Consider the following 23,707-nt stretch of genomic DNA (forward strand, 5'->3'; position numbering starts at 1 on the left):
GTTGTTGCACTTATGATACATAAACTAAAACAAATCTATTGACTGAATGAAAACCAACGTTACATACTGTAACACTATATAACTTCGAATCAAAGGTGTAGTTTTGTAAAAATTAATTATACTTCAGGAGCAATTTATAAATCATAAGAAAAACACTCTAAAAAGCAATTAGAAATATAATAAACTTAAAGGTACTGTACCTATGAATAATGATATAAAGTCAGGGGATTAAGGATGCGCTAACTGACAGCGAAGAATTTTGAACGGCTTATATCGAAATGTATATATATGTAGTCACTAAACACTTATGCTACTCAAAGTCAATTTAACAGTTATCAAAATATGTTATTAGAATTATATTGGCCAGGTGGGTTAAGCCGTTCAACTCGTCATCTGAGGGTCGCAGTTGGAATCCCACTCGCACCAAACATGCTCGCCCTTTCAGCCGTGGAGGCGTTATAACGTTATGGTTAATTCCACTATTTGTTAATAAAAGAGTAGCCCAAGAGTTGACGGTGGGTGGTGATGACTAGCTGTTTTCCCTCTAGTCTTACACTGCTAAAATAAGGACGGCTAGCGCAAATAGCTCTCGAGTAGCTTTGAGCAAATTTCAAAAACAAAAACAGAATTATATTATGGTTTTATTTTTAATATCTTATAATCAGATGTCTGTGTTTCTTTAATTCTTTTTGTTTCAGCATTCGTATCAAATATCCGTGTCTTAGTTGTACTATAATTACTATTTCATGTCTTTTAATAGCAAACCCTATTTTAGAAGTACTTATTGTCAACATTTGTTTCCCGTCATAACGACGCTGGTTGACCCAGTGATAAATTTTTAAGCTCTGGAAACGTTATAAGATTGACAGTCAATCCTTAGTTCTGATTATGGATAGTAGGTTGTTGCTGACTGACTTTATTTACACCGACTGAAAATTATAGGCAGGGACAAACAGTTTTGTCATAGATAAAAAATTCAAAATACAAAATAGTAGCAAAACTTCCTTAATATTCTGGTTCATAATAAGCAAGATAATTCAATCTTAATTTAATACCACAAGCGCGGTTTTGAAATCCATTAGTGATTCTCTTATCACTATATTAATTTGCATTTAAAAAACATAAATAATATGCTAAATTCTCAGTAATTAAGAGCAATACCGTCATTTTCTATATGCTGTATAAAATAAACAACCAACTGCATTTTTATTATAGAACAGTACTGAACAAACATAACAACATAACGTTTAGGAACAACAAGAGACCTTTAGGCTCATCTCGGTTGTCTCATCCTCTAAGCCAAACTAAAATTATTTTAAAAACTTAAATCCAACCCTTATCATTTGTATATCTGTAAAGCTTTCTTTTAAAAGTGTTAGAACAAAATAAAGAAATCTGATTTAAGGCTTCTGAAAGTAAATCACAGGTAAAACATCAAAATTATATTAATTTTCGTATCCAATACAAAAGAAACTCAGTGGAAGTGCTTGGGTTCAGCAAACAGTCAATATGCTGTGTATCTCCCTCTGCAGACAATCTTTCAAGCGTTCTTACAATATATTTAATCAAAGTGTCCTTTGAGATTTTATTCCAAATGTCTCCAATACAATTACGTAAAATTTCTTTGGAAGTAACTTTTGATTTGTCAAGATTTTGATCTATCAAATCCCAGATGTGCTCAAGTGGATTGAGATCGGTTAAATGACTGCAACAGCTTCTTTCTAAGCTATGTAAAACAGAAATTCACAGAAAAATCATCCACACCGGATTATACATTCTCTAGGAATCAGCGCATGAAGCATAACAAATATTCACCATATTAAGAAACCAAATAACACAGCCACAAAACTATTCTCACTCAATAACATTGTATCCCAAAATACAACAAACAACAAAACCTTATACTGCTGCATACCACCTATTCCCAAGATCAGCAAAAAAATGACCAACATTTGGAAAAAACTTATAACAAAACACAACATTCCAGTAAACACCAAATTTATTCAAAAACCAGGAATAAAAGTAAAGTTCATACTACGTAAAAAATACACTGACAAACTCACCAGCATAATTTATCAAATACAATGTAACAACTGCCACGACTTCTGTATTGGAAAAATAAGCAGAAAAACACTGCAAGTCAAATAAACACAACATAACCGTGGAAAACTCCCAAATAGTAAGTCGGGAAACAAATGCAAAATCAAAGTAGCCCTACTTATACAGCAACTAAAACTAAAATTAAACCAATATAAAGGAAGACATTAATAACTATACTGATTAATAACGTAACATCCAACTATAACGCCACTACAATCCAATACCCGTTTATACTCTCGTCCCTAAGATATGTCCAGCAACAATCAGTTTCAAACTCTCCTTGTTAAACTGAAGATGATCTAAGAAGGTAGAAACGTTGTTCTCTCTTTATCAATAAAAGTGTCAATTTCCATACCAGCCATTCTGAGATATATTATCTGTTATGTATCGACTCATGCATCAAATTATCTCCCTATAAGTCTGCAGCATCTTTGGTACAGTTACCCAACCCAAAAAGCTTAAAGTTATCTGTAAATATTTACCAGTCATAAACAGCAGAGGACCCAGCACAGAGCCCAGAGGCACACCAATTGTAACTATCACACAGTCAGACGTGAAATTATTTATTATTATTCTCTGCTTTTTACACTCATGACAGTTTTTTATCCACCTTAATAAGAAAACACTGCAAATAAAATAAACACAATACAACCATAAAAAAAAACCAGATACTAAGTAGGGAAACAAATATAAACAAACGCAAAACCAAAGAAGACCTACTTATGCAGCAAATAAAACCAAAATTATACCAATATAAGGGAACACCTTTATTCCTATACTAATTAATAACCTAACATTCAACTTCAACAACGCTCCTACAATTCCTTACCTGTTTATACTCTCGTACCTAAGACGTGTTTGGCAACGGTAACTTGCAAACTCTCTCTTTCTTAGTCTGAAGATGACGTAGGATGGGTGGCCTGTCGTAGCCAGGTGGGTTAAGGCGTTCGGCTCCGAATCTGAGAGTAGCGGGTTCAAATTCCCGTCGCATCAAACATGCTCGCCCTTTCAGCCGTGGGGGAATTATAATGTGACGGTCAATTTTACTATTAATTGGTAAAAGACTAGCCCAAGAGTTGGTAGTGGGTGGTGATGATTAGCTGCCTTTTCTTTAGTCTTACACTGCTAAATTAGGGACGGTTAGCGCCTAGGAAGGTCGAAATGTTGTTCTCTCCCTATTCAAAAAAAGAAAAAGTGTTAATACTCGTACTAGCCGTTCTGAGATACAACATCGGACACAGCGTAAATGGTATAAAAAGGAATTATATAAACTTAGAAACACATTTATCAAACTCTATGAAATATTTATGTCCTTCCTTAAACAGGATTCCCTTCAGAGTAAGTAAAATTACCTAGCGACAAGAAATGTATTTCTATACATTTAAAACATTATGTTTCATGTACAACTGGGTACCACCATACGACAAGTTGGTATGGATGTGTTGGCGGTAAATAAACTATAGATTCTACATAGACTTCGCCCATAAACAAGGACGTATTTTGTGACAAAAGATTTTGAGATGAGTTGTTTTAATTGCTAATGTTAAATGGAGTCTGATTGCTGCTAAGTTTTGGATTTTCGAGACGTGAAGTCGTTGAAGAAATCGAAACTATGATAAATGTTATTTTAATCATTTCAAATCGTTAGTATAAAAGCTATATATTTTATTGTTTTTTAATACATTTTAATTATAAACCATTCGGATGTGGAACACATTCAAGACACGTACTATTGTCACTTGTATGGAAGTGACTCACTCTGTCCAAAGTGCTGGGAATGGCTCAGCATGCAATATGGCCCATGAAGCATTAGTAACAGACCAAACCCTTTTCATTAGTGTGCTATGTTATAGAAAAGAGAGCTATTATAAGTGAGATCAGAAGAGGTTGATGCTAGTCGTCCCTAATTTAACAGTGACAGACTAGAGGAAAGGTAGTTAGTCAACGCTACTCCCGCTAACTCCAAGACTGCTTTTATATCAACGCACAGTAGGATTGGCTGAAACATTATAACACCCGCACTCCTGAAAGACCAAGCATGTTTGGTGACAGAGGTTCAAACCGAGATTATCAATCGGACGCTTTAGGCCTAATTACAGTTATATATAAATATAAATGGTCTCAATTAATTATCTTCTTTTAAATGCACTAAAACTGAGATTTATTCATACTCTAGGTCGATAGCGGCATGAAATATATCAATATATTTCTCGCTCAGAGGTCAACAGTAAGTTTAGATGGTCAGGTGGTTAAAACGCACAACTCGTAATCTGAATTAAGGGTCGCGGTTTCAAATCCACGTCACACCAAACTTGTTCTTCCTTTCAGCCGTGGAAGCTTTATAAAGTGATGGTCAGCACTACTATCTGTTAGTAAAAAATTAGCCCAAGAGTTGGCGTTGGGTGGTGATGACTAACTGCCTTCCTTCTAGTCTTGCACTGCTAAATTAGGGGCGAGTAGAGCACATAGCCCTCGTGTAGCTTTGCGCAAAATTCAAAACAAACCAATTAACCTCCCACAAAAGTCACATTCTCATAACTGGAATTTCTCATGGAAAACTACTCTTCAGTGACAAGATGAGAGAAATAAAATATCCTTGTACGACATAAAGTAGAACTTGAAATATTAAAACTGTCTAACATCATTCAAATAAAACGAACATTTGTATCTATGGTTAATTTTTCTTTGTATCTAAGGGTATTAACATATTACAGCTACACTGAAAACTGTTGTTGTGATAAAGACAATAATGTTAAAGTAATTATACGAAATCCAGATTAAAACGTATAAAGAAGCTTCCCACCCGAATTATTACATTAAAATATAGATTGATTATGATATTTTTAAATTAAATAGATTCCCCTGTAAGCATAACATAGGTTTACCAATAAATCTCTCCTCCCCCAAGTCGTTCAGATGTAAATTTGAAGGATTATAAAGCTAAACACCACGTTTCGAAATCCGTAGCGGGCACATAACTGATAGGTCAATGTTTATCTTTGTGGTTAAAGACCTCTATTACTATTAGAGTAAAACAACGTTGTATCTTAGGTTACATCTCAAGGAACAACATTATTCCTCAAAACTGCCGATTTGTTGAAATAAACACTGATTTCATACGACAATGCTAGAGGGCGCTGCATTGGCTTCAAGTACAAAGATTACTTGAAAGCAATAGAAAAGCAACTGATTCGGCTGAACTCGGTTTTGTTGGCTTACAGCTCTTGCATGTTGTTATAAACTGCAGTTTGTCGATACAGACCTCGCAAGTCAGGAAACTGTAAGTGATATTGTTTGTTACAGTAATTCTGCTTACGGTAATGTATGAATAATTTCAAACATACGCTACATTATTTTTAGATCACATTTAATGTTATTTTTTCAACCAAATATAGTTATTAATTTCTTTATATAAGAGGAACTTATAAATAGAAATATTGTCTTTCTAAATTGTCAGGTTAAGGAAATTTTGTTTTTCTAAAAACGTAACTTGACTTTGGAAAAAGGTTGCCTGCGTATGTTTGTTTTTGTATTTCGCGCAAAGCTACATGAGGGCTATAGGCGCTAGCCGTCCCTAATTTATCAGTGTAAGACTAGTTGGACTGACCGTACATTGTAACGCCCCCACGGTTGAAAGAGCAAGCATATTTGGTGTGACGGGGATTCGAATAAATCAAATAAATGACGTTTATCTGAGCAATAAGAAAACTGATGAATCAAAAGAATATATAGTATGTGTAGCTGATTCATCAGGTGGAAAACGAAGTTTTGTAAGAAATATTAAAAACTTTGTAATACTAAAAACGTCTTTAATACTGATGTTTCAAAATGTCCATAAATTCCATCGTCTGCGTTAATATCTCAAAGAAAAGTAAATTACAGTAGTTCATAATATTAAAATTTCAGGAACCAACATTACATTGAGTAAGATTTCGTATTTAATCGGAAGTTTAGATAAATCAGATTTAAACAATTACAATATAATGGTACGTACAATAAAACACGCGGCATACACGTGCTTAATGGATGTCATTGTAAAGAGTAAGTTGTAGACAAAGGCTTAGATACAAGAAGAAACACCGTATCTTTAAAATAGTAATAAATATCAAATAAAGACACTGAGGTTTATTTGAAGTTTAGCACAAAGCAACACAATGGACTATCTGTGTCCTGCCTACCACAGGTATCGAAACCCAGATTCCAGCGTTGTAAGTTTGCAGCCATACCGTTGTGCCACTGGTGAGCGAAAACACTGAACCTCCAGAACTGACTACATCAGAAAGAAGCTGATGTTATTACTCAGTGCTATGTGATCATTGAAAATGAAGAGGCTTTCTTCAACAGAAGTAATTCGTGCTGACGAGAAATTCACTTGAAGTAAAAATGTATCTCAAGACGGCTGGTATAGGTATTAACTGTTATTAAAATAAAGTAGAGACCAACATTTCAACCTTCTTAGGCCATCTGAAACTGTTTTAAATTTATTTTTTTGTTAACCTGAAGATGGCCTTAGAAGGTTGAAATGTTGCTCTCTACTTTATTTGAACAAAAGTTTTAATACCCATACCAGCTGTCTTGAGATACATTAATGTCGATTTGATTTGAAATTAACATTAAAGGATAGTATCATAAAATTAAGATTTATCTGTTTTAAGGGAAAGTCAGTTAATTGGAAGTAGTTGAGAGGAAAAACAGATATTTTAATATGGAGAAGGAAAATAGTGTTTTAGTCTCATAAAAGATTAGAACGTCAGTAACTGTAGTTTCTATCAAAATTCCCAACTTATGGTAGTTTACAGACCAAATGGCTCGTATTAAGATAACATTTATCATAGTATCGATTTCTTCTAAAAATTTAAAAATTAGCAGCAGTCAGACTCCATTTAACATTAGCAATTAAAACAACTCATCTCAAAACCTTTGTCAAAAATCTGTCCTTGTTTATGGGCGAAGTCTATGTAGAATCTATAGTTTATTTACCGCCAACACATCCATACCAACTTGTCGTATGGTGGTACCCAGTTGTACATGAAACATAATGTTTTAAATGTATAGAAATACATTTCTTGTCGCTAGGTAATTTTACTTACTCTGAAGGGAATCCTGTTTAAGGAAGGACATAAATATTTCATAGAGTTTGATAAATGTGTTTCTAAGTTTATATAATTCCTTTTTATACCATTTACGCTGTGTCCGATGTTGTATCTCAGAACGGCTAGTACGAGTATTAACACTTTTTTTTTTTTTGGATAGGGAGAGAACAACATTTCGACCTTCCTAGGCGCTAGCCGTCCCTAATTTAGCAGTGTAAGACTAAAGAGAAGGCAGCTAATCATCACCACCCACCATCAACTCATGGGCTACTCTTTTACCAATTAATAATGAAATTGACCGTCACATTATAATGCCCCCACGGCTGAAAGGGCGAGCATGTTTGATGTGACGGGAATTCGAACCCGCAACCTTCAGATTAAGAGTCGCACGCCTTAACGCGCTTGGCCATGCCGGGCCATTTTCTGTTTTGAATTGTGTATCAGTTATAGGAATCTTGAGGTTAAGAAATGCTATTTGGTTAGTTTTTACCTGTTCACAGGTGAACTTAATATTGGGGTGTATCGAGTTAACGTGATTGAAAAAAGTTTTATTTCAAGTGGGTTTCTAGTCATCAAGAATGTGTCCCATATTGTTTTCTCCGTCACACCTAACATACTCGCCCTCTCAGGAGTGGGGCATTATAATTATCGGCTAATCCTACTATTCGTTTGTAAAAGAATAGTCCAAGAGTTGATGGTGGATAGTGATAACTACCTGCCTTCTCTCTTTCTTCTCACACTGCTAAAGTAGGGACGACTAGCGCAGATAACGTTCGTGTAGGTTGGCGCGAAATTTCTAAACAAACAAACAGATATTGTTTATTTTTCGATTTGTTATGATTTAGAGATAAAAGTAAAGAAAAACATATGAACTTAAAAATTCTATTGTTTTTCAGGACACTTTTAAAGACACAATTAGTCAACATTTTACCTCAAATACAAACATCAAGATGATATTGTACGTTCTTCGACCATTTGCAAACGCGTCTGTAAGAACAGCCCATAACGGAGATTCCCATCTGTCTGAACTTATAATTTTCATATCGGGTCTTTCAAGTATTGTATCATCTGGTAAGTAATAATTGTAATGGATGTTGTGTGTCAATATATCGAAACTTTCTTCAAACCCAATTCATAGATGTTCCGTAATTCATCATAATGTATCCTACAATGTCTTTGTCAATATTAAAGTCGGATGTAGTCTCTGTCTTTCAACAAGGGTCTATCACTTATTATATTGTTGAGACAACGTGTAGCTTGCACCTGACTTTGCAATGTCATTAGCTGACAGCGGGTCAGCTTGTATCCACTGTTAGAACGGAGTGCAATGCCTCCACCTGATTGGCTACCTGGATACCCTAAATTAAATTACCAAGCCAAACAATTCAAATATGTTTAGCAGATGTTAGTAAACCTTTTAGGAATGAGGTTGATGTATATACACTGCTGTCCAAAATCTTAAACCTAATGAGCATAAAGAAAAAATTTGCATTTTGCGTTGTTAGACTCAACCACTTATTTGAGTAGGGCTTCGAAAGATGAAAATAAGAAAAGGAAAAAAAAAAAAAAAAAAACTTTTCTGGCGTTTAACAGCAAAAATGTGAACACTATGAAATTAACCTAGATACTAGATGGTCAAAAGTTTAAGACCATACCATAAAGAAGTCCTAAACAGTATAGGAAATGCCCAGCAAGAGGTCTAAGTAGTGAGTTGTACGGCCGTCATTTCGAATACCTTCAAACATTCGCTTTGGCATGGTCGATATAAGCGTTTGCAGAAGGCTAGCTGGAATGGTATTCTAAGTGATGAAGATGGCTTCACGAAGATCATGCACTGTTTTGAATTGTCGTCCATTTATATAGACTTTCCTTGCCATCCACCCTCAAACATTTTCAATTGGGTTCAGTTCGGACGAACACGCTGGATGGTTCAAAAGAGTTACGTTATTCGCAATGAAAAATCCTTTGTTCTGCGGGCATTGTAAATTGCAGCGTTGTCCTGCTGAAAGAGCCAGTCATTTCCACACAAGTGAGACCTTCAGTCAATAAGGATGCTCTCTCCAATATGCCAATGTAGCCAGCTGCTGTTTGACGCCCCTGAATAACTTGAAGCTCCACTGTTCCATGGAAGGAGAAACCATCCCAGATCATGATGGAACCTCCTCCACTGTGTCGTGTAGAAAATGTCTCCGGTGGGATGTCCTTATCGTGCCAGTAACGTTGGAAGCCATCTGGACCATCAAGGTTAAATTTTTTTCTCATCAGAGAACAAAATCTTCTTCCACTTTTCCACGTCCCATGTTTGGTGCTTCTCAGCAAAGTTTAACCAAGCTGTTTCGTGGTGTAGAAGGAGGCATGGCCTTTTAAGACGTTTATGGTTTTTAAAGCCTTTCTCTTGTAGATGCCGTCTTATTGTTATTGACAACGCTAAAATCAGGGGTTCGATTTCCCTCGGTGGTTTCAAAGCCCGAGGTGGCTTTGCTATAAAAAAAAAACACTTATTGTTCTTGAGCTACATTCTGCGTGTGTAAGGGCCTTAATCTGGTTCGATGATCAGCTAGTTTCTTGCCTGACAACCCGTCGAATCCTCCTGCTCAACGCCAGCGAAATTTTCTTGGGCTGAACACTTGAAATTCTCGTTCCGTATCCCTCAGGGTCTTTTAAGAAATTTACAGCATTTTTACTATGCCCAATCTCACCAGTGATGGCACTTTGAGAGAGACCTGCTTTTGCAGCTCGACAATTCTGCCACGTTCAAACACTGTCAACGTTTTAGTCTTGGTCATGTTTTTACCCAATGTAACACAGGAAATATCAGTGGGAGATGTTGACAACGCTAATGCTTGAACACAAATGACTAAATTTCGTTACGTGTTTACCGATTAACGCTTCGTTTCAGTATTGCCTTAAACTTTAGACCAGCTAGTATTTAGGCTAATTTCATAGTGTCCACATTTTCCCTATTAAATGCTAAAAAAGGTTTTCATTTTTATTTTCCCTTTTCTTATTTTCATCTTTCAAAGCTCTACTCAAATAAGTGGTTGAATCTATCAATGCAAATTGCATATTTTTCTTTATGTTCATTGGGCTTAAGATTTTGGCCAGCAGCGTATATATAAAGGTGTTCGTTTCTTGTTCACTTAAAAATTTACGAATGAAAACTGCATGCATCACAGATTACAATACAATTGTTGATATAACCGTTGTTACAACTCAGAGTTCAAATAAGGCGAAACATAACTGGAAAATGTTTTTATCTGTCACCTAAAAAGTTGTTGCATGCTCACCTAAAAATTACTGCCTGATCCTTCAACTATTGTTCACATTTAGTAGTAAATGTTATAAATGGAGAAATATGTAGGTTCTACCACTAGGTGGATTTTATCTCATGTAAAGCCCCGGAATGGTCAGGTGGATTAAGGCGTTCGACTCGTACTCTGAGGGTCGCGGGTTCGAATCCCTGTCACACCAAACATGCTTGCCATTTCAGCCGTGGGGGCGTTATAAAGTGACGGTAAATCCCACTATTCGTTGGTGAAAGAGTAGCCCAAAACTTTGCGGTGGGTGATGATGACTAGCTGTCTTCTCTCTAGCCTTACACTGCTAAATTATGGACGGCTAGCACAGATAGCCCTCATTTAGCTTTGCGCGAAATTAAAACAAACAAACAAGCTCATGTAAAAAAAAAAATATTTCTTGAAAGATTCTAAAACCGGCTAGTATCGCACGACGCACGTTGAATGTTAGCATGCCTATCACCACACAGTGTAACTATGGTTAGTCAAGCTGCTGATGTAGATATTTTCAGGTCCGAGAGTCTGATCTGGTTTTAACTGTTAAAGACAGCAAAAGAAATATTTAAATAATTAAAATGATAATTATTTCATTTTATCTTCTTTTCCCAGTTTAGCTCGTGTCCCTTCTTCCTGATTTAAGTTCTCCCTCACTACTGAGCGTTAGCAACACTTGAACTTACATAAAAATAATTCCACAAATAATAGGTCATGTAATACAAATAAAAATAGTCTGTGCAAGGAAAAAACAATAGGTAAAATTCGAAAAATATTATGCAGTTTATTAAAAGTAAAATGATCTTCGAAAAAACAAACGATTTCGAGCTATCTACATAAAACTGGAAAACAGTGAAAGGTAAATAACAAAAAATGAAATTAATATTAAGAAATATAAGTCATAGATATAAATTAATTACTGTTATCGTATTTATATTGGAACAGTTTCTTGTTCTGAAAAGATTCCTCATTTTATACAAGTATATTGATGTATCTTTTCTTTTTCATCAGTCGCTACCAAGTATACAACAGTTTAGTTTATAAGTTGGAACAGTTTGGTACATAAGTAAAAACAGTTTAGTGTATAGGTTAAAACAGTTACAGTTGCGTAGTGTATAAGCTACAAAAGTTTAGTATATGAGTTCGTTTAGATTCGGTTTATACTTAATGGAGAATGCATTGAAAATAAATGAGACACGTTTTATTCTACCATCGATAGGGCGTTAAGGCGTGCGCTTCGTAATCTGAGGGTCGCGGGTTCGCGCCCGAGTTTCGCCAAAACATGCTCGCCCTCCCAGCCGTGTAGGCGTTATAATGTGACGATCAATCCCACTATTCGTTGGTAAGAGTAGCCTAAGAGTTGGCGGTGGGTGGTGATGACTAGCTGCCTTCCCTCTAGTCTTACACTGCTAAATTAGGGACGGCTAGCACAGATAGCCCTCGAGTTGCTTTGTGCGAAATTCCAAAAAACAAACAAACAAGCGTTTCGTGTGTCTGTTGGATTTGTTTTATTGGTTTAAATTTGTTTGTGTCTGACAGAATGTTCTTCATTTTTTGGATGTATTCATTTGTGTTCATTATGATTATAGCGTTTTCTTTATCTGCTTTTAAAATTTTTATATTTTTGCCTTGTTTTAGGTTTTAATGGAATTAATGTCTCTTTTTGTAGGATTGTTTAACTTTCTGTTTTGTGAAATTATGTAGATGGTTTTGTGAGAAAATTCTTTGAAAAAATCGTTTAAGATGTTGTTTTTAGATGTTTCTGGAAAATATAAATTTTTTCTGGGAAGTTTGGCTGTTGGATGTCAGTAAAATTGTCGAAGTTGTCTTCTTTCTGCTGGTTGTTTTCTGTGGAAAGTATCACAAGTCTCCTGGCTAGGTCTTCTAAACATGTTTTAATTTCTAACATTGGAATGTACCTAAAACATAGTGGAGTTTTAGACAAGTAAAAAAAAATAGCGTATTTAAAAATGTAAAATATGCCATATATCTGAAGTCTTATTTTACAATACAGTAAAACTACATTTACCAAAATCATAGTGTGTTGTTTTCAATCATAAGACACTTTTAAAGTGACTCTAAAAGCGAAAACTATAAATCTAGTGTTATAATATAAAAAGATCAATGTTGACACTTCGTCTTGTGGTTATGGCATCACTTCTAGCAGCTCGCCCTCTGACATTAGTGACATGATCATATTATGCTGCTGATGACATCCTCGTTTTTGGAAGAAACATGGGTTTTCATATTAAGTATTTGAAAAAAAATTGATATTAAATTTGGTTATTACTCCAACTTGTATATTAATTAATTTAATTTTGCATATCACATACATATCCATCACCTAATTAATTTATTAATATTTAATTAAAGTATTAGTTAGATATTAATTAAGAATTTGCACTTCACCATATATTAATCACATTATTAATTAATCTTTAATTAATAAATCTCCCCCAGTAACACCTCAACCACCCTTCCTCCTGGTATGTCCTTTGACAGATAGTGCATGGCCAGCAAGATCTGCTCACATCTCTGATTCCTGGGCAATGAACATAACTAGTGGATCTATCTGCTATTTTCTTTGCTCTTAGGTGTCCTTGCACAGTCAACTCGTGAATTTGTTCCATCAGTTGAGTCCTGTATTCTGTTGTTTTGATTTGCTGCACTTCCCCAGTATAATTTCTCTGTTTGATTTGGTACAGCAATTCCTTCTAATACTCTGCTCTATAAGTGCTTTACCCATTTGTCTTCAGCTCGATTTTTTCCCATATTTTGTCACAAAGATTGTGCAGTGAAAAGTGTTTCTTTTACGCTTCCTTCAATTCCTGCAAACCTATATTCGTGATATCACCTTTTGACCTTTGTAAGATCTTCGTGTTATGTTTGCTCTTATTTTCTTGAGTTCTATTGGTGACTGCCAGTGCTTCTTCCTATATATATATATATATGTTTTTCATACATATAGTCTTTGATAGGTCTGATATTGCACTCCCTTTTCTTTCTCTATTCTGTTGGTACCATCTCCTTTGTACCAATTTTCTCCCAGGTATTGTCCCAAAGTTTCTGCAATGGAGGGACTTTCATTTATGATTCCTTCAGTTCCTACATACCTACATTCGGGATGTCCCCTTTTTGACACTTGTAAGGTCTTGGTGTCTTGCTTGCTCTTCTTTTCTTGACCACTAGTGGTGACCACCAATGGTTCATCAATCTTCTTTCGGTCTAGTATCTGAGTTTCTACTAGCTGGTATGTTTTAAACAATTTGGTCAAATGTGGATGTTTTATACTGTTGTCTCCAGGTCTCCCACATAATATAATGCATTTATCTTTATTTTCTTATGGGTGATGGCTTTCAGCCGTGGAGCCGTTATAATACGACGGTCAATCCCACTATTCGTTAGTAAAAAGAGTAGCCCAAGAGTTGGCGGTGGGTGGTGATGACTAGCTGCCTTCCCTCTCGTCTTACACCACTAAATTAGGGACGGTTTTCTATATCCATAAAATATTAATTACTAATTTGAAATCATTCTTTCCCCAACTTGTGTGTCTACAATGAAGTTATAATTTATAAAGCTTCTGTAATAAATAATCATTTTCTTTTAAACAAACATGGATTTTTAAAGCGATAAAACAGACAATTTTTAAATACTCTATAACTTTTTATTTTCTATTTACATAGATTTTATTTTAATTTTTTTATCGATGTGTAGTTTGTGAAAATTTGGGACAAGAAAACATAAATCGAGTTCCACTGTCTCTTATTAGTGAAGAAAATCGTCCGATCATAGAAGTTCTTCTGTTGTTGTCTTCCATCTGGCTTTCTAATTCAGTTAAACACTTGTCAAAAAATTCTTGTAGATCTAAATATGTTTCAGGGGCTTACTTTTCTCAATTTTTCTTTCTACTCTAGTCCTCTGAACCTTCTGACTCTGATGATTTCCTTTCATGAAACAAATCTCGCAGTTCTTTAAAGTAAAGAGGTCTCTTTGATTTATATTTCGTAAATTTGTTGTGACGTCTACAATGTGAAGGTACCTTCTTCCTTTCAGTTAACAGAGTTTCCGATATATATGAGAATATTGGTTGATAATAATGAGGCTGTGTTGATATAAAATATTTGGCATGTGATCCTTCAAGACTCGTGATAATGTTTGTTATTTTACTTGAGGCATTACTATTTTGAATGTCCTTCCTATTGCTAAAAACATTCGCCTTTGTTTCTTTCTAAAAATAACAAGAATCAGGATAGGTTGATGTTAGTTATCATTATATAGAAATTACATCTTGGAAATTAATACAATGAAACTACCGATAACTGGGCTATATAAATTTAGTGGATATCAATTAAAATATGTTTTCGAACAACACTTTTATTGAAATATCCAAATTTTGAACAAACTGATTGACTCTCTATATTGATTTCTAACAAGTGAAAAGGGAAGGTAATGTTTATCTTATGCATATCGAAATATTTAAAACTTTACTTCGGGGAAAAACTCTGCAGAAAGTATATGTCTGCAGTACTAAACAGAACAAAATGTAAACAATTACTAACAAGCGTTATTAGAAATTTGAGAATTTCAAAAATAATCAAACTAAAAAGAAATTGAAATAAAAAAACGTTGGTACTAACAACTATACTTTTGAGAATGATAAATTGCATGATGTATATTTTAATTTAGTTGCTGCAATTATCGAGAATTTCACTCTACGTTGTTTTTGTTGGTTTTTTATCAGAAAACTTCAAAACGGACTATCTGTGTCTGCTCACCAAACAATTTTTTCACTTAAAACTAAAACCAAACACCTTTATACACTTTAACACCAGACTTTTAGAGTTATAAGTCTTCGTTCGTATTACTGGGCTCCACCAGATGTCCTTAATCTATGGGTGCCTTTGTATTTAAAATTCGAATATTTTAATATTTGTTTGGAAGCAGTTTAACGTCGAGATGGCGCTGTGAAATTCATCAATATCGATTTGAACGAAAGCGCAAAAAGAATACGAACACGACAATTCTGTTCCGATCTAAATCACAAAACTGATTCTAAACAATTCTGGACACACTTGAAAAGATTTACAAATACAGGAACAACAAACACAGTATATCCACCACTTGAACTGGATGGAGAAACAGCATACACTAATACAGAAAAAGCCGAGATATTTTAAAAAACACCTAGAAAACACGTTCAAGACACATCATGAACCAGACATGAACAGATACTTCTTTAATACAGTTAACAGCTTTATTGATCACAACAGAAGCATTTTTACACCTAAATTTCCAGTCAACACTATTATACACCCAGAAAAAACAAAATACTGGAGCACTCATCAACTGATTAAACATATCACTGTAACAGAAGTCGTAACTGCTATTAACAACACAAAAAACAAAGCCCCTGGTGAAGATGGTATTCAAGCTATCCTCCTAAAACACGGCACTCAGAGATTATATGAACTCCTAACAGCTTTATTTAATCTATCACTATCAGCAGGACATATCCCCGTTTCTTGGAAGGAACCAATAATTTTAATGTTCCAGAAAGAAAGAAAGCCAGCGAATAAACCAAACAACTACCGCCCGATTAGCTTAACAAGTTGTATTGGCAAAGTGTTAGAGAGGATAATTAGTAATCGTCTGTCAGTTTACTTAGAAGAAAATTCAAAATTACCAGAAATTGAAAACGGATTTTGAAAGTACCGCCAAACTATAGATCACCTGATTCGACTTACAGAATCAATTACCGACAGCTTCAACAAAAAAGAATGCACTGTAGCTTGCTTTCTCGACATTGAGAAAGCTTTTGACACAGTGTGGCATAATGGTTTACGTCATAGATTACATGAAATGGCATTACCCCAGGAAACTATTCGCTGGCTGTCCAACTTCCTGGAAAACAGAATGTGCAAAGTAAATGTGAATGGGGCCCACTCAGGGTCCTTTTCACCCGAAGCAGGAGTCCCGCAGGGAGGGGTTGTTAGCCCAATATTATTTATCATGTATGTGAGTAATATGCCTCTGTCGGACCTAAATTTAGGTTTTGCATCTCAGTTCGCTGACGATGTGGCAGTCTGGAAAAGTGCCCCACTCTGTCAATAGCAGCAACGAACCTACAACCAATTATAAATAACATCGAAGAATACTGCCAGAAATACAGAATCAAAATCAATATTCCGAAAACCCAAGTGATACTATTCAGCAGACTGAACAAGCTGAAGAAAGATCCACCAAAGCTCTACATGAATGGATCACTTTTACTGACTGCCACATCTGCTAAATTTCTATATCTAACATACGACTCAAAATTAACGTGGTTACCGCACACTAAAAATATAATGAAACGAATCTGGAAAAGAGCAAACTATGCAAGAAGTCTTTTAGGTAAAAAACCAAGGAACATCTCCAGGTAATATACTCAAAATCTACAAAACGTACATTAGACCCGTAATAGAATATGCATCACTGGATTAACATAGCACCCACACATTTACAGAATCTTCAACGAATACAAAATTCAGTTCTAACTTCGGCATATAAAGTACCACGAAGCACTTCATCCACATTTATGCACAAATATGCAAACATAGACACAATATCTGAAAGACTCTTGCATAATTCTCTAAAATATTTCAATAAGAATTGGCATAAGAATAACTTAATGTGTGATCTCGACAGATACCACTACATGATGTAAATAGCCCTAAATACCTCTCCCCTTTTAACATGTATTTAAGAAATGTTACTCAAGCTGGCCACCTTGCACTAGACAATTAAATTTTTTTAAGCTATTTATTTATTATTTTTATTTTATTTTATTTTTATTACTATTATTGTTACTACAAGTAGTAGTAGCATTTCTCTATGGAGAAAAACAACAAGAAGAAAAATTACAAAAAAAAAACTTTTCTTGTGCGTCCATGCATGGACTGTGCCCTGAAATGGGCCTGAGTACGATATTATACTTTTTCTCAGGTCCTAAGCTTAAAAAAAAAAATCCTTACGTCAGACGCTATCAATGTTCGGGAGGGAGGAAGAGGTCTGATGTACCTGACCCTCCTGGGTATTTAACATCGATACCCTAATACCCACACGGTGAAACTCAAACACGACAATAACGATGCTTCATAAAAAGTAAAATAAAATACATTTTTAACTCTATGTGGTGCGTAAATGAGTCCAGTGTTTTTAATTAGAAAGTTTCTAGCTAGCATAAATGTAAACTTGTTCGATAATTTCTGCTGTTTAAAATCTTGGCATGACGAAAGGGGTGTTTGAACATCAGATAAGACACATCAAAGTTCTACAGTTATCCAAGCAAAGAAGATTTGGCTAATGCCGGTTTGTTAAACAGCAAAAGAAAATAAGCAAATATACATGTCCCGGCATGGCCAGGTGGTTAAGGCGCTCGGCTCGTAATCCGAAGGTCGTGAGCTCGAATCCCTGTCACACAAGAGTTGGCGGTGGGTGGTGATGACTAGCTGCCTTCTCTCTTGTCTTACACTACTAAATTAGCAGTCGTAGTATATGAAGGATGGAAGTCCTCACATTATACATCATACGTATATATGTCTCTCTACTACTAAATGGAATGAGTGAGAGCCAACTTTACGAGGTAATGACTCATAAACAGAGTCATGCAGTACAAATCTATAGAATAAACATTTATTAAAGGTTTGGAGACGGCTTAAATGGTAATGAAGAAAATATTATTATATACAAGTACTAGTCCCCTGGACGGAATTTACGTAAATTCATAATTAATGAAAAGTTATCTAACGACATGAAGAATTGTCTCCCTTATATGTGACCAGATCAATGAAAACCATGAGATAAAATACTGATAAAACGCCTTCCTTTCCCGTAGCGGGCTTAGAACCATAATTTGAAACAGCTTCTATCCAAGTGGAACGGTTTTAAAATGGTCATATTAGAAGCATCTTTCATATACTTTCCCAAATGTTAATACAGTAGAAAATATGTAATTTTTACAATTTTGTTGTTCATACATTTCACTTTATACTTTGAGTACATAGATTAACAAGAATATCAGGTTATACTTTTGTTGCTAAGCGACATGGCATAAAGTTGTTGTTGTATACCTATAACAAGTCAAGATTCATCCGTAACTGTGTCAATAACTGTGAAAACACATGACTCATAAACAGAGTCAATAGAGTACAACAATTTCGAAAATGTTTTGAGATGGCTGCAATGATAAAGAAGAAACCTGTATTATATGTATATATCTACACACAACGTCTCTAGAAGCTGTTATCAAGTATCCATTTAAACCGACTACAATTTCCTTCTAAAAAATCGATACCATTAAATTGAAACGTTTCTTATAAGGTGGAAGATTAGAGTGTAAAGTTTATAGCCTTAATACATTATATTTATAACGGTGTCTAAACTTCATGCAGAACACCAGCATAAAAATGTATAGAAAGTAAGTAAACATATGTGACTGAAGGTATATTACATTCTTGTTATGTTCGTCTATTTGTGCTCTACCCACCACAGCTATCGATAGCCGGTTTCTAACATTGTAAGTCCCAGACACTCGGTATGAAATGTAATGACATTTCCCGTTATCACAATACTTACTTTAGGAAGAGGAAAATTCTGGACTTTTTTGGCCCTCTTCTCTTTTACACTTTTACATTCTCTCTTCTTGTCTCTATTAACAGACTGGTCTTCATCTTTTTGTGGTACAAGTGAATATTTAATTTTTTTTTCTATCATCTTTATTTGTATGGTCTTCTGTGTTAGCTGATTTTACTGTTTTACATCTACAACACTTCCAAATAATGACACTACAAAAGAAAAGCGCTAATAAATAACATGGATGATTTAATTTGACTCTTATTTGTACATCAGTGTTATGTCAATTAAAAATTGAATATAATTATAATCTAGAAATAATAATATTTAACAATGACAGCCACAGGGACGTTCTCTCCCAGTGGAACGTCAGTACGTATATGAACATATAACACTAAAATAGGCGGGTTCAGTTCCCCACGGTGGATATGGCAAGTTGACCCCTGCTGCATCTCTTTAAAATAAAGTCAATAAATGTAAACAGGAATAAAATGTTACAGCTTAAGAGGGATAATTGAATAATTATTATACTCGCTGATAAAATTCAATTTTAAGACCATATTGAAATAAACTGAAAATCATTAATTAGTTAAAGAACTTTTTTGAATGAAAATGCCTTTTATATTTATCTCAAGTACTCGAATTGTAATAATTTAGGTTACCCATATTTTACACGTTTCAATTTCAAGTATTTCTACTGACACGCACAGTACCTTATTGTATTTGCATATAAAAACAGGTTGAAGAATAACATACTTACAAGGAATGTTTTTCATCAGAAGAACTTGTAATATTGTAAAAAGTGATCCACAATTTAAGCTTTAAGTGAATCTCCACACTTAAAATACACTTTATTGTAAACTAATGATGCTAATTTCCCCTTATATATATATTTCTTTTTAATGCAAGCGTTTGTAACCTTTTGATTATTTATCATTCTAATTAAAATAAAGTAACTAATATTTTTATATTTCTCAGTTCCTTTAAATTCATTATTAAGTATATACATACATGGTTCAACTATTAATAACATAGAAATTATATTAAGATCTATTCAATAAAACATAAAAAAACTGTTTTGTTCTTACCTTAAAAAAATTAACAAAAGTGGTATTCCTACTGCAGCAGTTACCAATGGAATCGTATGTTTTAACATGGATGGTGCTGAAATGGAAAAATACAAGTTAAAAAGAAAGTTAGTCAAGTGCAATTTGTTTTTGTTATATGATAGTATTGGAGGAGGCTACGTTTCATTTGGTATACTTACAGTGAAAATAACAAGATAACCACAGCGTTCTGAGTTACTGGAATCGAAGAAGTTCCATTCTTTATTCAAACACGTATAAGTTTAATGCACATGGATAAAACAGTACAGGTAAAGAAGTGTGAAGTATCACTTTAGATTTACTTTCTTCCTTGATAATCCAAGTAAAGGTATTTACTTATCATATCTTATGACAACCAAATACACTGACTGTGTTTTCATATCAAATCAGGATGATCATTTGATGCGTCACGTGACTGACCACCATTACATCAGATATATATATTTGTAACAAGACAAAAGGCAAAAGTAACGAGTTTTCAGACTTTCAAGAATGTATGATTGTCGACACTGACTTACTAGCAATTTGTAAACTGAATACTGTTTATATGTTTCACTATTCAAAGAAATCTGTAATTAGTGTATAAATGAACTACAAACGAAAGAGAATATATTAGAAAACTGTCGGTAACAATTCAAAGGTAAAGTACATGGACGGTCTTTTTTGTTGTAAACAAATCTAAAACTCTGCTCTACTCAACCAGTTTTTATAAAATAGTCAAGATTTAAATAATACAACAACACTAGGAGGAGAAAAATACTTATGACATACAATTACTGGTCCAAAAAACTTACTTCAGACAACAGAAAAGCTCAAACTGTGAACAGTGAATTAGTGGGAATGATAGACGTGGTTTGGTGAATCATGTTTTACCTAAGTTACTATGAGTGGTGAAATGGTAAGAGATTTATTATTTAGAATAGAAAATAATGTCCACAATGTACTGGAATATTATAAGAGATCGGGTCTTCACACATTACTACATTTTTTACCTTCATGAATAAGGGATTGAAGAAATTTAATGGGAAGAAAGAACAACACGCGTCAACACAAACATCGTCACAGTAATATTTTTACATCACGACATTTTGTCACCAACCTTTCCACACATATTGTCTCACGTTAAAGGTACGTTTTACGTAATCTTATATGTAGCATAACTTACTTTTCCTTGGAGAAGGAACGTATGTTTCTTCCACCGTTCCTGGTTGACTTGGATCTAAGAAAAAAGCTTGAAATGTTTACAATGTTAACTTTGACAATTAAAAATAAAATAATGGATGAAGTATATAATAACTAATTTACTGCTTAGTTTGTTCAAAACAGTTTTTCCTTTTTCGATTTATTTAAAAATTATAATTCACAAATACTGATCACATATATAAACGCTTTGAAGGAAAGCACAACTTACAACACAGGTTATTTCTCAGTATGAGTCCTTCAGGACATTGGTAGTTTTCACTAGGTTGTACGCATGCTAAAATAAAGTATAAGATGGTTTGTAGTTAGAGTATTGTTGACATAAGAAATAATATTTTGCACTGTTTGTTTGGAATTTAGCACAACATTACATCATGGCCTATCTATGCTCTGTCTATCACGGATATCGAAACCCGGTTTCTAGCATTGGAAGCACGCAGACAGTTTGCTGGGTCACTAGAGAAATTTTTCACCTGATATGACACTTCAGGCTCATAACAAATTATTAACTACTTTTCTTCGTGAAAGCTCACACATTGGAAATCATGTAAGGTATAAACAAAATCTATCAAATATAGTTGATGGCTTATCTTGCTCTTTATCTATTGTATCGTAAGTCACAGGAGGTTTCAACTCAATGTATTTTCATAATTAATAATAAATAAGGATTTGCAATGCTAAAGTTAAGGGTTCGATTTCCCCTCGGTTGAAACAGCGGATATCCCTTTGTAGCTTTGCTGTATGAAAAACGCAAATTTTGGTAATTAAAGGCCCGGCATGGCCAGATGTATTAAGGCATTCGACTCGTAATCTGAGGGTCGCAGGTTCGAATCCCCATTACACCAAACATGCTCACCCTTTCAGCCGTGGGGGCATTACAACGTGACGGTTAATCCCACTATTCGTTGGTAAAAGAGTAGCCCAAGAGTTGGCGGTGGGTGGTGATGACTAGCTGCCTTCCCTCTGGTCTTACACTGCTAACTTAGGAACGGATAGCCCTCGTGTAGTTTTGCGCGGAATTCAAAAACAAACAAACAATCGTAATTAAAAATATATATAACATGACTGGACGGAAAATAAAGTGAAGCGTAAGAAATAACATAAACCAAAAAAATTAAAATCATTTAAGAAATCGTGTGTTTTTTTCTGCTTTACGGAATAGCGAGTAAACAACACGCAGTGCTGCATTTATTCTAGAAGTTTGTCTTTTTCATTAATATGTGACGTGTTTGATATAAACTTCCAACAAATGCAGATGCCTACCCAGATCAGAATTAAAGATATGCTCAGTAACAGATATAGTTAATTAAATAAGCTCTTCAAACTTTCTTATTTCAAATGATAAGAATATATTGTTTCATCGCTTGGATGTGAAAAGTGGCTAAACAATGTCTCTGAATACCAGAACTTGGTTGTGTGTTTGTAACAAAAGAAACATTTTTCTGCTATAACACTGTAGCACTTTATAATTTCAGTATTTTCACAGACGATTAAAGAAATCATTCAACACTTTTGATTTTTTAAACTTATTTGTTCTATGACTTGTAAAGAAAATAACAATACCTTTCTAATTTCTAACATAAGGTAATCTCGTTTTCTCACTTCACGGAATGTCTAATTTCATTAATTGTGTAACGCTATTAATTAAATTTATTCATATCTATGTATGCATTTAGTTATTGTATATAATAATAATAAATCAAAAATTATTTCGTAATGATAAATTTATATCTGCAGACAAGTTTGATTTTCAACATTTTAACACCTCAGGCTTAACGCGGAAACAATGGCGGTGAGCTGTATGTAGTTAGTTGGAAAGGTGATTTCATGGATTTTGGAACATTAATGTACAATCATTAAATATATATCGAACTTATAACACTATACGTAAATTGTAGTAAAAATGGATGGAATCCGATTCATAATATAAAGTGTTTTTTTTTTAACTTCTAAACACTACCAAAATCGATTCTTATAAGCATTTACCTTCTAAGAAATGAGTGATGAAAATTGGCTTGTGTGCTTTTATCTCCCAGTTTCTTGAGTATTCAATAACGCACTTATACACACCAGTATCAGAAAAATCAAATTTATAAATCATTAAATCACCCGTGGCTTTGTTTACCCGAATTTTATCATTGTCTGTTGCTATTCCACCGTAGGGGCCAAACCAATAATACTGAAAAACATCAATGGTATAACTTTTGATCTCATAGCTGTCAGGGACACACGGAATCACCTGTGGGGCGCCAAGTATAATACTTTCAGGTTTAAGCTTTATGTGTCCAGGCATTGCGATTGTTAC

At 34.4% G+C, this 23,707-nt stretch overlaps 1 protein-coding gene and 1 long non-coding RNA gene across 11 annotated transcripts in view; one reads left to right on the forward strand and one right to left on the reverse strand.

The window, feature by feature from the left end:
* Nucleotides 1–5,128: 5,128 nt before the first annotated feature.
* LOC143242898 (uncharacterized) overlaps nt 5,129–23,707 on the forward strand; it is a 247,365-nt gene continuing 228,786 nt past the window's right edge. The window contains exons 1-2 of one of the 9 annotated variants that reach the window (XM_076486501.1): nt 5,129–5,380; nt 8,090–8,264. In XM_076486501.1, coding sequence (XP_076342616.1) covers nt 8,144–8,264 — 121 coding nt within the window. In that variant the 5' untranslated portion in view covers nt 5,129–5,380; nt 8,090–8,143. The remainder of the gene's footprint in view (nt 5,381–8,089; nt 8,265–23,707) is intronic. The other 8 variants (XM_076486502.1, XM_076486503.1, XM_076486500.1 and 5 more) reach the window with 8 other exon arrangements.
* LOC143243377 (uncharacterized) lies at nt 19,329–21,895 on the reverse strand. Of its 2 annotated transcripts, XR_013024375.1 has the most exons (4): nt 21,614–21,895; nt 21,368–21,421; nt 20,185–20,260; nt 19,329–19,550 (listed from the first exon to the last, which is right to left on the reverse strand). It is a non-coding gene; the product is annotated as an uncharacterized LOC143243377 (long non-coding RNA). The 2 variants fall into 2 exon arrangements; XR_013024376.1 differs by lacking the exons at nt 21,368–21,421; nt 21,614–21,895 and adding an exon at nt 20,364–20,458.

The sequence above is a fragment of the Tachypleus tridentatus genome, unplaced genomic scaffold (genome assembly GCF_004210375.1).
Source record: "Tachypleus tridentatus isolate NWPU-2018 unplaced genomic scaffold, ASM421037v1 Hic_cluster_2, whole genome shotgun sequence".
NCBI classification, from domain to species: Eukaryota; Metazoa; Arthropoda; class Merostomata; order Xiphosura; family Limulidae; genus Tachypleus; species Tachypleus tridentatus.